We start from the raw sequence: 13,248 nt of genomic DNA, 5'->3' as shown, positions 1-13,248 counted from the left end.
ACTGGGGGCAGCGTTCAGACTTGCTCTGCGGAGAGCTCATCATAGCTTGTCGTTTGTGCTTTCCAGTCCATCGAGGACTAATTGGGACAGTGGGGGCTGTTGAAGAAAATGCTGCAAAACTTGGTCTGCGTCGGTTTGCTCTGGCTCCCCAGAGCATCATCACAGTGAGCGGGAGGTTTGCCCGTGGAGATGGATGCCGAGAGCAGCGATTTCCGCGGTGAAACCCTTGAGGAGCGCTGCGTGTCGTTCGCTCTCCGGGTGACACCCGCACTGGGGTCGCTTTCCAGCCGTCCTCCGGTTCGAGGCTTGCTGTGCGCAGGGGCGGGCGGCGATTTCGGTGGAAGGGGGCAGAAAACTTGCCGGAGAAGGCGGCTGCCGTAGCGCCCGAAGGGGCTGCGGTGGGAGAGGAGTGTGGAAACGCAGCGGTGGTTCCCAGCGAAGGCTGTGCCGCAGGGACGGGCCCCGCGCCGCCTCCTCCCCGCGGCGGGGCGAGGGGGTCCCGCGGCCGCGGGCGGCGCCGCGGAGGGGGAGAGGACGGGGGGGGGGGGGGGGGGGCGGCACCGCCCCCGGGGGCTCGGAGTGACGCAGGCTCCCGGCGGGGCCCCCCGCCCGTCTCCTCCGCCCCCGCTCCCCCCGTTAAATAGCGGCGAGCCGCCGAGCAGCGTCGCGCCGAGCGGAGGGGAGCGGAGCGGAGCAGAGCATGGGGCCGCTGGCGCTGCTGGGCCTGGTGGGGGCCGCCGCCCTGGCAGGTGAGCGGGAGCGCCCCGGGGGGAGCGCGCCGCTGGGCTCCCTCAGCGGCCGGGCCCGCCCTTGCCTGAGGGAGAGCCGAGTGCAGGGCCCCGCCGGGCGCGGGCTGGGTGGCGGGGGGGGGCAGAGGGCTCTGCCTCGGGAGGGCGGGGGAGCCCCCCCGCTGCCGAAGCGGTGACGCCATCGGTGTGACGTCACGCCCGGCCCGCCTAGCGTCATCCCCCGGGTCGTCCCTCCGGCCGGCGCGGCGCGAGGGAGGGGTGGGGTGGGGCCGGGGCTGGAGGCAGGCACGGGGGTCCCGGCGCGGGGGTCCCGGCGCGCTGCCCGGCGCCGGGCCGGCCGGGGGCTGCCTGTCGTCCCGTCCCCCGTCCCCCCCCCCCCCCCCCCCCCGGTGCGGGGTCTGACCGCACGGGCCGCGCGCTGCGAGCTTACTCCAGCCGTGCTGCTCCATTTTCTGCCAGCCCCTTCGTGGTGCTGGGGGTGGTTGCGAAGAAGCGGGTCCGCGGCTTTAACTAAGGGAAGAGTGATTTTTTTGGGCGTGCAGCTTTAAATATTAAAAGCACGCTGTGAAATGAAGATTAAACACAATAGGATGAGGTGATCGCATGGCTTCGTGGCTTTTGATGCATATTGCATCGTGTCTTGAGAGAATCGGTGTCACTCTGGATGGAGTAACTCGGCTTTAGGTAGATTAGAGGTCTCCACACGGAAGCGCTCGTGGGACTTGCACAGAAACTCTGTCATTAAGTCGCCTTCAAGCGCCTTCGTTGTAATCAAAGGGGAGGGTGGAGGATGGGGGGAGAGACCCCAACCCAGAGAAGCTCACCAGACTTATTCCACAGACCCCTTGGGGATTTCTTACCAAATTCTTTGTTCCCATTCGTGCCATCAAACGGGACAGGTACCTCTATGTCCTTTTCGGCTCTCTTGCTTTCAAATGTCGGCCAGAATCAATGAACTAATGAGTTTGTTTGGGGCTGGGAATCCGCACAACATTAACTTCAAGAACTTTCTAGTGCTCCTTCTGCAAATCAGTATGCCAAAGTTTCTGTGATCTTTCCTAGGAAGGGTTTTTGCTGACATTTTGATGAGTGATGGCACTGCACTGCACTGAGTCATCGGCGTTAATGAAACAAAGCCCTGTGGGGATTTCATCAGGGACCCACCAACAGATCTGTCCCGATCTTGGAGATGCAAGCAAAAGCCACATGAATTTATCCTGTATTTCTCATCCTGTTTCGTGATCTTCATCAGCTCTCGGCACTTCTGCAAAAATCAAATAATTGAATCGTAACTGCCTGCATAGATTTGGTTCAGAAGGGGAAGGCAAACACAGGGTTTTGCTTTACTTTGTGGGTCTGTGGTCTGGTTTTTCTGCACGGGCAGGGGAAGGGTTTCCATCTCGGTGCGTGCTCTGACTTTGTTTCTGCTGTGAAACCCTGCAGTTGTACAGCCTGCTGTGTCCCCCGCAAGCCCGGCGGGTGGGTGCCCTGCTGCCCGCCGCTGTTGGCGGTGCCAGGGTGATGCTTTGCCCCTCCTGAGCACTTGTGGAGGGGGAGACAGAAGTGTTGGCCAGCCATCTTCAGCTGGCAGGTGGCCCGGAGGGAGCTCTTGCCAACTGGCAAGGGCTAGTGCTGCCAGCACCAGTGTAAAGTGGGATATACTGGCTTCCCACAGGCTTCCTATCTCGGCTGTGGTGAAGCAATTGCCTCAATGTATTGTTTTGGGCTCTGGGATAGACTGGATACTCATTTTGTTCCTTTGGGCAGGTTAATATGACATAAGTCCAATACTGTTTGTGGCTTCTGACATTGCTGTGGTAGCCTAATGCTTCCCCTTTGTCTGTGCATGTCAGCTTTCATCATTAACCAGGCACTTGCTTAATGGTCATTAATCTATCCGTAAATCTCCTTGGGGAGATGGGAGCTTTTGAATGACAGGGCAAAGGCAGCAAGTACAACCTGACTTTATAACCACTGACACAGCGCTCGAGAGGCAGCCCGAAGTTGGCACCTCTGATGGCAAAAGTTTGTCTGTTCTGTGCTTTATCATGTCAACGGGGTGTAACTCACAGGAGAGGTGCTGTGGCAGCATCACTAAAAGGACAAAAATCATGTTTGCCGTTCTGCGTGTTGTTATTTCTCATGGAGGAGCCTTGTCAAGAAGAGGCAACGAAGCAGGTCATCCCCTCTGCTTACATCTAAGTGGTGACTCTGAAGAGCTCGTGCCATAAGAGCAGTGTCTCCAACCTCCGTGGGACTGGGAGAATGTCCTTCTAGTGGATAGCACTGTTTTTAGTAGAAGGGGGGCAGTCTCCTGCCCCCACGTGTGCATACATCCTTCTCCATGCTCAGGTGGAGGGTGCGGGCAGGTTAGACTGCAGCGGCGTCAGCACTGCGCAGCGTGGTAGTTATTTGCAGACTAGGTTAGTAAATAAAGTAACTGATAGCCTGGATCAGTCAGCACTGAACGCAGAAGATGGGGGAGAGGGCTGGCTCTGGGTAGCACCATCTCCCCTGCCCACCACTGGCGTTCTGGGGAAATGATGGGGCAGGGCTGCAGTGCTATTTTAGGGGAATCCCTTCTGTGCTATCCTCCCGTGGCTTCCCTGCTCTCATCGCAGTTGTATGTGCAGAGAAGAGACGGGGGCTGGAGAAGCACATTCCTACATGTGTGTTTGGGGGAGCAAAACCAGAGGACGGTTGAAACGTCGGGAGAGTTATTACTGCATTGTGTTCCGTTATTACACACAGAGTCAGTGCTCAAGGGGATGCCTGCTTCCTCTGCAGATGCCAAAAAGAAAGGTTTTGCTGCTTTCAGTAGCGCAAGGCTGCACCCTCCTGTCTGCTTGGCAGGATGCTTCCCTGGGGCAACGTTAGTTTTCCTGACACTGTTAGGTAAACTGACCCCCTTCATCTCCACAGTCTGCTTTGTGTTCATCTGTTACAGAAGATGCCTTGCTGTCCCACCCAAGCAGCACTGCAGAGAGGGTGGTAGGTGTATTTAAGACTATCCTGACTTGTGTAATGACTTCAGAACTGCACCCCAAGCTGTACATTTGTGTACTGTGATTATATACCATGCGGCAAATCTGTGAAGCTGTGATAACAGTAAGCTGTGCTTCTGCCTACTGGTGTGTGGCTGGCAGACTTGCCTAACTTCACTTCTGCAAATCTCAAGGTGGGTGAGGATTGACAGAGTTTATTAATAATGCACAGCAGCCAAGCTCATTAACCAGCTGGAGATGTTGCAGCAGTGATGGCAAAATAGAGCAGCATGGAGGTTTCATTTGCAACAGCTTCTTTCCAAAAGCAAATACCTTGGGTCAGGTACAGTTAGAACTGGTGCAAGGAGGTGTTAATTACCCTGCGTGTCTTCAGGACAGAGAGAGAGAGATGGGTTGTGCTGCTTCCTTCCAGAGTAGTGTTTTCCACTGGGATTTGATTTTTTTTTTGCTTATTTCTTGGGGTGACAATGGGCCTCTTGGTGAATGGAAATTTTCCTGTCCCTGCTGTCTCTGTCCTTCCCTCCAAGAGCCACCTCCTATCCAAGCGAGACAGCATTTCTCCAGTAGGATATGGACAGTAGTTGCTTTAAAGCCTTGAAGAACGGTTTCCTGTTGGGGAGGTGGTGGTGGGACACCCAGAGCCCCTTGCAGAAGCCAAAAGGTTCTTGGGGTGCAAACAGGCCTTGCTTGTTTCCTGTTTTTTCACCACCAGACAGGTACAACTGCATGAAGGCCTGACCTGCAGTAAAGCTCCGGTCTTGGAATTTAAGCATTGCTTTCTATTTTTTGGTGTGTATTCTTTTTGTGCTAGAAATGTCAATATGCCTCTTCTCTCATGCTAGGCTGCAACTTTACGTTGCTTTTCCATCCTGAATAAGAAAAGATGTAATGCAAAATGTGTCTGCTTTACTGACCTGCCAACCCAAAACTCAAGCCATCTCATCAGACCAGCTTGACTGAGGACTCCTGTCAGTGATGCTTGTTGCTAGGATTAATGAGTCCGCAATAATTTGTTTTTCTTCTAGGTGTCAGCACAGTTCCAGTGGAAAAAGACCATCTTGAAGAAATGGTGAGTAACTGTGTGTCAGAGCAAATTTCAGAAAATATCAGTCACATGCTCTCCGTGTTTTGTCTTTAAACTCTCAGGGTAATGCCTTTTTTTCCTGAGGGTAAACTCTTAAGAGATCAGCACTCAGAGGTCCCTTTAGCTGTCAGAAGATACCTGCATGCGCTTCGGTGCCTTTGATGAAAACGGAAGCTGGCTTCTTATGTCAGTGTGGTACTTTTGAAACTGTGCATTGTATAGCTGCCCAAAAATGATCTGAAATATTATTTGATAGTACGTGTTATTGGACTGTAAAAAATGAGATGGAAACTTTGAAGAAAGATGCAATGTCTACAGTTACGAACAATGTAATGGACTTCGTAACGCAGCCTTCCTTGGAAAGAGATTCTTAACCTGTTTGATAAAATAGATGCTATTAGCTGCTCTCAGCACCTGTAACCGGACATCAGACCCTCTCCACTGGTTGATGGTGTTATAAGTTAGATTAGTAAACACCTGCTAACAGTTAAAAGTAAAAACAGTTAAAAGACAAACAGCCGTATTAATGTTCTGTTGTCTCCACCCAGCCAGCCACCCAGATTGTCAGCCTGAGACTCTTGCACTCCTGATGATCCGAGCCCTCGCTCACAACCTACAACTTCCAACGCTTGAAAATCATTTTGTGTGAATTTGTACCGGAGCTAGTTTGGTAGCGCTAAGGATTAGAGGAGGTTGTGTGACTTTCCTAAATCAGTCCATTTCCTCTGCTTCCAGAAGACTATCCAGCTGAATATTAAGCACTAAAAGAGGCAGGGCTTACAGCACACACACCTGAAAAAAATGTGGAGCGTTTCTGGTTTACTGGCAATCCAGGCAATACTTGTGGTAACACCTTCGCAGCATCCTCACTTGCACAGATCCTACAGAATGATCTTCGTGTTTTGAACATGTGTTGGGTTCTTTTTTTTCCTGCAGGGTGCTGTTACCACATGTTGTTTGACTCTTGTTTGTACTGAATAGGGTGTTTAATATTTAAAAATGTACAAAAGGAGCCTGTTACCTATGCAAACAAAAGGGGAGATAAAAAGAGCTTATGACTGTTCTTACTGGTATGAGAGTGAGGAGCAAAGCACTTGTTGCCCAAATGCACAGGAAGTTGTGTTAGAGCTGGGGATTACTCAAAACGCATAAATATTAGCCTGAACTCTAATCCTGAACTAGCTTTCCTCACTAACTGGGCCAGAAGTAGGATTTCCATTTTTGCCATGAGAACTTTTTCTCCTGTTTTGTTTCTTCTAGGTAACACGGTGCATAGTGGAGGTTCTGTCCAACGCTCTGTCTAAGCCAAATGCACCACCAATTAACCCTGAATGCAAAGAAATCCTGAAGAAGAGTAAGTACAACATTACCTGAACTTGTGAAAGGAATTTAGTAGATGGATTCTCTCTTGTGTTGGAGCTGGTGAACTGTTACTTCAGCCCGTGTGAAACTGGTGCCTCCAATTCCAATGTCAGAATTCTGATTTCCTTCTGTTTAGCCTGTCTTGCTCCAAGAATAAACAGCCTGACCTGGTAACTGTCAGGGATTCTTGGCTAACACGTGTGGCTTTCTGCTTAAGCCACCTGGAGAGCCTGAGAGAACCAGACAAGCTCTTTAGGTAGCCTGCGATGTCAACAAATGTGGCCGGGTTTGGACCATGGGATGAATGCATCCCAGGGGGTAGGAACTGGCTTCAAATAACCGCCGCTGAAATCAGCAAGGCTCCTGCGCCTGGTGGCAACGGGATCCACGCCCAGCTCAGGAGAGGCTGCTGTTTGTGGGGAAGCGCGGTTAAGTTTAAACTGTGCCAAAGTGCAGAACATGCTTCTTTGTTTTCTGCACAGTCATGTTTATTTGATTACAGAACAATAAAAAGGCACTTGAACTTACCTGCCAGCAAGAAGCAATGATGAAACCCATCTGTCTCCTGCTCATTTATAGGGGGAATAATGCACGGCCCTAATACAGTCATCAGAAGAGGGTAATTTTGGGGCTTTGGGAATACATGTATTTGTATCTATCTCAGCCCCAAATTTCTAGGAGATGCTGAATGCCAGCAGGCATCAAGCTTTGTTTATGACATTGTTAGCTTCAGGAAAAAAAACTGTGTATTTGCTGTGTTTCGGAAAACGAAAAAACACTTACTGGAAAGAGAGGGTAAGGACCATATTTTTGCCATTAGAGACATCTCCTCCAAGAATATCAGATAATGAGAAACTTTTCAGAAACAATGAGCTATTTTTAAATCTGTCCAGCTATTGTCTGAAAACTTTTAGGATCTGTAATCTGTTTCTGATGTTACTCAGACACAAGTGAAGCAGAAATATCTTCATAGAAATATACTGTTACCATTGTGGTCAGAGTCAGACTTTCGTTTAGCATTTTGGAAATAGTGGAAGGAACATGATTTCATTAAACATTAACTATTGCAAAGTAACAGATTTCTTTCTTTTTTTTTTTTCAGTCAATTTGCAACTTCTAAAATTTGCTAAAAGCTCCAGCTTGCAGTAGATGGTTGTCTTTCTTGTGAGTAAGCATATGTGATGGATAAGGCCTGACATTCAAAGAGCTGAGCAGAACTCCAGATCCCACTGATTTTTAGTGGGAATGAGAGTTAATTTAATTCAATATTAAGAATGCGACTTAACAAACAAAGAAAAAAGCCAAAGAGGAAAAATTATTCTGGAAATTCAATGGAACTTTTAAAATGCCTAATTAAAAAAAAAAGTTAATATTTTCCAGACAAACATAGAAAACACTAGAAAATGATGAATTTTAAAAGCAGAATTAAAAAGTTAGTCCTGTTGAAATCTTCTTGCTACTTTGGGAAGCCAGTTATCAATTTAAACAGAAATAACACTTCAGTGGAGAGTTGGATTACTTCATTACACTGCTTGTGTTATTGCAGGTGGTAGAAATGACAGAGAGAGAAGTGAAAACAAACAACTTGAGGTGAGGCATTTGAAAGAGGCAGCAGAGATTGAAAAACATCATACCGGGAGTGTGGAGAAAGAACAAAGTCAAGCAGAAGAGGAATCTAAAAATTACATGAAAGGAAGCGATGAGGATAAACTTGCTCACGAGGAAGGTAAAAGCAAGGAAGAGGAGGATGGACACCATACACCTATTCAGGAAGAGAGACTTCGTACAGAAGAGAAGAAACACTATCAGGAAATCAGAAGGGAGGAGGAGAAGAGCTACCATAGTGAAGAAGAAAGAAAAGAGAGCAAGCGTCGTGAGGAAGCGGTAGAGCATGCTGTTCTCAATGAGAAGTCCCACTCCACAGGCACAAGCACAGAGGAGTTCCCTGATGGGAATGATCAGCGCCCCATGGGCCACTGGCATTCGGAGGAAGGAATGCAGAGCCCTTACAAAAGAATTCATGAAGGCGAAGTGGGAGAGGCAGAGGAAGAAAGAAGTGAAAAATACCACCATGAGTCTAAGGAACGTAATTTCTCCCGTCAGCAAGAGCATGAAGAATCTGATGAGAGTGAAGAAATAGAGGAGGAGAAGCAGCCCTACAACCCCAAACGTTATCATGGGAAGCACAGAGTGGGTGAGCCCTCTGAAGAGAAGAGGGGTCGTGGTGGTGAGAAAGAGGAAGTAGCTGAGGAACTGAACACAGAGGAGGCCCGTCTCTGGGAGGAAAGGAACCGCCATCAGAAACATCATGAAGAGTCTGAGCAGCAGCGTGAGGAGAAGAGCGGTTATGGGAGGCATGGGTCTGAAGAAGTGGAGGAGAAGAGTCATGCAGACCAGGGAAGCGAGGAGTACAGAGAAAGGTGGCAACAGAGTGAAGAGAGCAGTGAAGAAGAAAACAAGAGGCATCGCCACAGTGAAGAAAGTGATGAGAAGTGGCGTGAGGAGAGGAGACACCATGATGGATCACATGAGGCAAGGAGGCACCATTCTGTGGGAAGGATGTCTCTTGGGGACGAAAGCGAGGAAGAGCTGGACAGGTATCTCAATGGTGGCAGCAAGGACAAGCAGCATCATGCTGGAGGCAGATACCGCTTGTGGGACGATGAAGATGGAGGGTCACAGAAAGCATATGCTCGAGAGCGCAAGGGGCAGGCCAGAAGACACTACAGCACTGAGGACAGTGTAGAGCAGCAGCACTACCCTGGCAACAGTGAGGAGGAGGAGGAGCAAGTAGAAAAGAAGCATCACAGCAGTGATCAGATGGAAGATGAAGAGGAGAATATGGAGGAGGGAAGATATGCAGAGAGGGAAGAGTACAGAAGCCGTCCCCCTGTAGAGAATGAGAAGAGAACCACAGCATCCTACAGCCCGTTCTACCCACTGCTGTGGTGGAAAAGCCGGCACGTGGAGAAGAGGGACAGTGCAGGAGAGCAGCTTCTGGAGGGCAAAGAGGAAGGCAGGCCCACCCTGAATGAGAAGAGTCTTTTCCCTGAATATGATGATGATGACTGGTGGGAGAAAAAGCAAATCCTAAGTGCTCTGAACCATGGACGCACCGAGAAGAGGAATCTTGGCAAAATGAACAGATATGATATGAAAAGGCAATACAACAAGATGGATCAACTCGCACAGCTTCTGAATTACAGGAAGAAATCGGCTGAATTCCCAGAGTTGTACAATTCTGGAGAAGACATGAAAAAGCGTCACGTGATCAGGAAGGACAGAGGAAGTCTGAGCCAGAAGCCTCTGACAGAAGAGGAGGTATGTGTGCAGGTGTTTCTCTGAAAAGCTAGGGGAAGCTGATTTTACATGCACATTTCTAAATCCATTCCCAAGGCAGCTGGTAAACTGTGCGTGGAAAAAACACGATGATTATTAAGTCACATTGAGAGCCAGATCTTCAGTGATTTAAAAATCTGCTTCCTTTGAATGAATTCAGTGGAGCTACCCCAGGGCACAGTTTGTAAAATAAAGACAATGTGCATCCTCATCAGCTTCTGTCTGCTGTGAGACGGGAAGAGAAAGGAGATTTTCCTCGTATGGGCCCTACCTCTCCTTCTAGGGTCTTGCAGACTAATAAAATAAAGTGCCTGTTGCAGCAGGAGCAGAGGGGTAATCAGGAAGCACCACTTGGTCTGTCGGGTTGGTTAAAATGCACAGCTGAAAAGGAAGCTGGACGTTTAGAGTGAGACTCAGCTGTGCGTTGCCTTCCTGGCTGTAATTGCAGAGCAGAACCTGGCTTGCGCTTGTAAGCCCGATGCGTGCCTGTTGTTCCCCTGTATGTGAGTCCTTGTCTTGTTGGACTTCCTGTTCTGCTGCAGTGTCCAGGAAAACTGAGCCCACGCGCATCAGCTGGACGCTCCTCCTGTATGTCAGTGGACCTGTTGCACAAAGCTGGGCTGGGAGCAGTGAAGGTTTAATACTGACTTATACAGAAGTTAAACGGTGTTAGCAAGTTGTCACAATAAACAAAAACTGGCTGCATAAATGTGTTTTTTTCCCCCCAGCATCTGGTAACGCGGAGGTGTTCCTCTTGTTGCACACTGAGCTTGCTGCATGTCATAAGCCTGCACCACTGCGATCATGAGGTTGTAGCCTCGTGAGGGACTTTCACCTGGGCAGAGGTGACTGCACGCTGCTGGGGCGGCAGCTCTGAGATAGCAGGAGGTCACTACTGGGTAGTGGTGCTTTAAAGCTATAAAGATCGAGCTGTAATTAGGGCCAGCTCTCAGAATGAGTATTTTGATACTTTGCCCAGCCCTAATTCGGTTAAGAGCAGGAAATTGCACAAATCTCCAGAGACACGTGCTGCACTGCTGTTAGCATCCCTCACCCCAGCAAGCTGCCCAGGGACCCCATAAGTAGCAGGAGATGCCTGCCTCCGAAACGGTCTTTGTCTCTCCTTTTCATCGAATACAACATTTGCCAATGTTATTTGATGTGCAAAAGGCGCTTTGTGTTTTCACAGGAAAAAGACCTGGAGAACCTGGCTGCTATGGATCTGGAGCTGCAGAAAATAGCCGAGAAGTTTAATGACAACAGGAGAGGCTGAAGATGATCTGCTTTGGCGTTTCAAAGCTAGGCGTAGCTGTACTCACAATACCTGTATTTTGTGGTAAATTCACTGCCACTGGATTGTTGTTTGCCCTAGAAACAGGAAATACTCTTTACTGTCCACTATGGTGTAGTGATTTATACAGCTGAAAATGTCTTTAATTTGCTGTTATGCTATTGAGATCTGAATAGCATGAATTTTAGTATGATAACCTTTCATGCAAGGCAGATATTTTTAATATGCTTGTGAAAATAATTGTGTTTGTTAGTGTTCTTCAGAAATATATTTGTCTGAGTTTGAAATAATAAAAACCATTGATCTTGGACCAAACTTTCTCCTGGCTTATTTGACTGGTTGGGTTATTTCAAAGTAAGCTGTATCAGATGGTAGATTGTGTACAAAACGTTGGACTTGTGGTTCACCAGTATTTTTTAAAAGTTACAAGGAGCCAATCTGTGCCTTTCATTTGCTCATTACCAAGAACACAAGAGCTAAGAAAGAATGCCGATTAATTTGCTCCAGTACCACAGAAATGTCCCGTGAATTACTGAGTGCTGGAAGTCAGTCATTAAAGAAGCAAAGAGGTTGCAACACCAAATGGTTGCTTGTTAATTTGGAAAGCACGTGGTGCTTCAGAAGCGTAGTGGCTTGGCCCGTGCCACTGACTCAAGACTAAGCAGTCCCCTTCGCCTTCCGAACATGCCTTGCTGACACATTCTTTCTGCTACTGCAGGCACGTGGGCTGTGGCAAGTGTTACAGGGCCTGCACACCGTGCTGGAGCAGGGCCCATCTTCCCGGAGGTGAGTTTTGCAGGGGACAGGATGGGCTCTGTGTGACAAACGGCACGATGGAAATGAGCGAGTGGTGCATGCGAGGGGCCATTTGGTAACCTTACCACAACTGCGAAGCAGTAAAAGAAATGATCCCGTAATTAGTTTCAATTACTCCAAATATCTGGGGTTCAATTTAATTTAACTTATCCAAATGTGTTTTTTTACAGACTTTCTGCTGTGACAGTGTCCTCGGTTGCTTGTGTCACGCCACACACAGAGAGAGGTGCTGGTACGAGGAATTCAGCTGAGTCACATTATCTGTAAATGTGCAGCATCTCTCACCCCCAGCTTAACCCATCTAATCCCCTGGCTCAGTAAAACACAAACATACTCTCCAGTTTGACTGTAAGGCAATATGAAGTGAAAATATGCAGTGAGATAACTGATCCTTGAACTGTGTCAGCGTGCCTACGCTGAGGGATTTTGATAAGACCACTCAACTGTTTCATCTTGTTTTGTTAAGGTGCGTGACGATTGAATTCTGGCTCAGAGAAGTTGACAGAATTTTTACTTCAGGAGGACCGTGTTTCACCAGGCTTTTCCAGCAACAGGAAAGAAGGTTAGAAAAATATCCCAGCTGCAGAAATACTTTGCTGTCCTCAAATTCTGAGACGCTACCTGTTAAAACTTACAATACTGTACAGTCACTGCGGCATAGTACCTTTTTCCCCCGGCTGGTATGAGAGAAAGCGTGACTGTGAGTGTGTAAGAAGCAAATACCTTCAGTTGTAGCACAGAAAACTTTCTCAAGAAATTGTTGAAGTATGCAACTTTAGGTTTTGGTTTTTTTTTTTAAAAAAGGCTAAGCTTATGGAAATATGTGTTTGTGAATCAGCACTGTTTTTGCTTAAAAACAAGTCCCTTGAAAGCCTTTCAAACGAAGTATCAGTCAATGGCTTCCCAGAGCTTTGTGACAGCCCCCTCATCTGTTGTCTTTCTCTGTTCTGCTTGTGTCGCTCTGCAGGGCTGATGCCACCAGCACCGAGGAGCTGTTCTGGCTGCTCCTGCCGGCTCCATTTTTATCTACACATTTGCATGGCCTGATCAAGAGGTTTTTTTGATGGGTAACGCTAGATCTTTTTTTAAACGGCCAATACAATTTACATTAATTTGCATTATTTAAGGGCAAATTTCTTGCTTTTGGTGCTGAAGCTACGTGGTACAATTTGAAACAAGTATGGTGTGTAAGCTACATAACCTTGTTCCAGGAAATCAAATGAAGCTGGAATGGTGGTTTTGGCTTCTGAGAAAGTGTTGCCTCACTTCTGGCTCATGCACCCCTGGTTAATGGTAAATTTGCTGTGTAGTTTTAGTAAAAGGCAGGAATGGAAAGCTTGGTAACTACTTGTTTCTTCTCAGCTGCTACTTTCAGCAAATTTGCATAGCGAAGGCAGTTGTATGTTCTGCTTTTTAAGTAAAGATAGGACGAAAAGGAGGAACCAACTGCCTTTCAGTGCAGCAATACCTTTACGGGACGAGGCCCCCACCCCGCCAGACACGCACCGTGTGTTCCAGCAGCAGAGGCCTGAGCGCTCTGCTCGGCTGCAGAGCTTGGGCACTGCCAGCTGCCGGGGGAGGGTGGCGTTCCTCAGAGATGCT

At 48.3% G+C, this 13,248-nt stretch overlaps 1 protein-coding gene across 2 annotated transcripts; it reads left to right on the top strand.

Moving 5' to 3' along the window:
* The first annotated feature begins 573 nt into the window (after window positions 1-573).
* On the top strand, window positions 574-11,145 carry CHGB (chromogranin B). 2 transcript variants are annotated; one of them, XM_075413375.1, is made up of 5 exons: window positions 574-749; window positions 4,780-4,823; window positions 6,099-6,192; window positions 7,747-9,521; window positions 10,729-11,145. In XM_075413375.1, exons 1-5 carry the CDS (start codon window positions 701-703, stop codon window positions 10,810-10,812), a joined length of 2,046 nt encoding a protein of 681 aa, XP_075269490.1. In that variant the 5' UTR covers window positions 574-700; the 3' UTR covers window positions 10,813-11,145. The 2 variants fall into 2 exon arrangements, with proteins under 2 accessions (XP_075269490.1, XP_075269489.1); XM_075413374.1 differs by lacking the exon at window positions 574-749 and adding an exon at window positions 3,503-3,740.
* Window positions 11,146-13,248: the final 2,103 nt, after the last annotated feature.

This window comes from Opisthocomus hoazin, chromosome 2, assembly GCF_030867145.1.
Source record: "Opisthocomus hoazin isolate bOpiHoa1 chromosome 2, bOpiHoa1.hap1, whole genome shotgun sequence".
Lineage (NCBI taxonomy): Eukaryota > Metazoa > Chordata > Aves > Opisthocomiformes > Opisthocomidae > Opisthocomus > Opisthocomus hoazin.
This window is presented reverse-complemented; position numbering and strand designations above follow the sequence as displayed.

What these genes read in the sequence shown, in the direction of transcription:
- CHGB (XM_075413374.1), top strand. Translation starts at nt 3,518, where the DNA reads ATGCCTGCTTCCTCTGCAGATGCCAAAAAGAAAGGTTTTGCTGCTTTC. An exon ending in CAAAGAAATCCTGAAGAAGA is followed by an intron (nt 6,193 to 7,746) that starts GTAAGTACAACA and finishes GTGTTATTGCAG; the next exon opens with GTGGTAGAAATGACAGAGAG. An exon ending in AGCCTCTGACAGAAGAGGAG is followed by an intron (nt 9,522 to 10,728) that starts GTATGTGTGCAG and finishes GTGTTTTCACAG; the next exon opens with GAAAAAGACCTGGAGAACCT.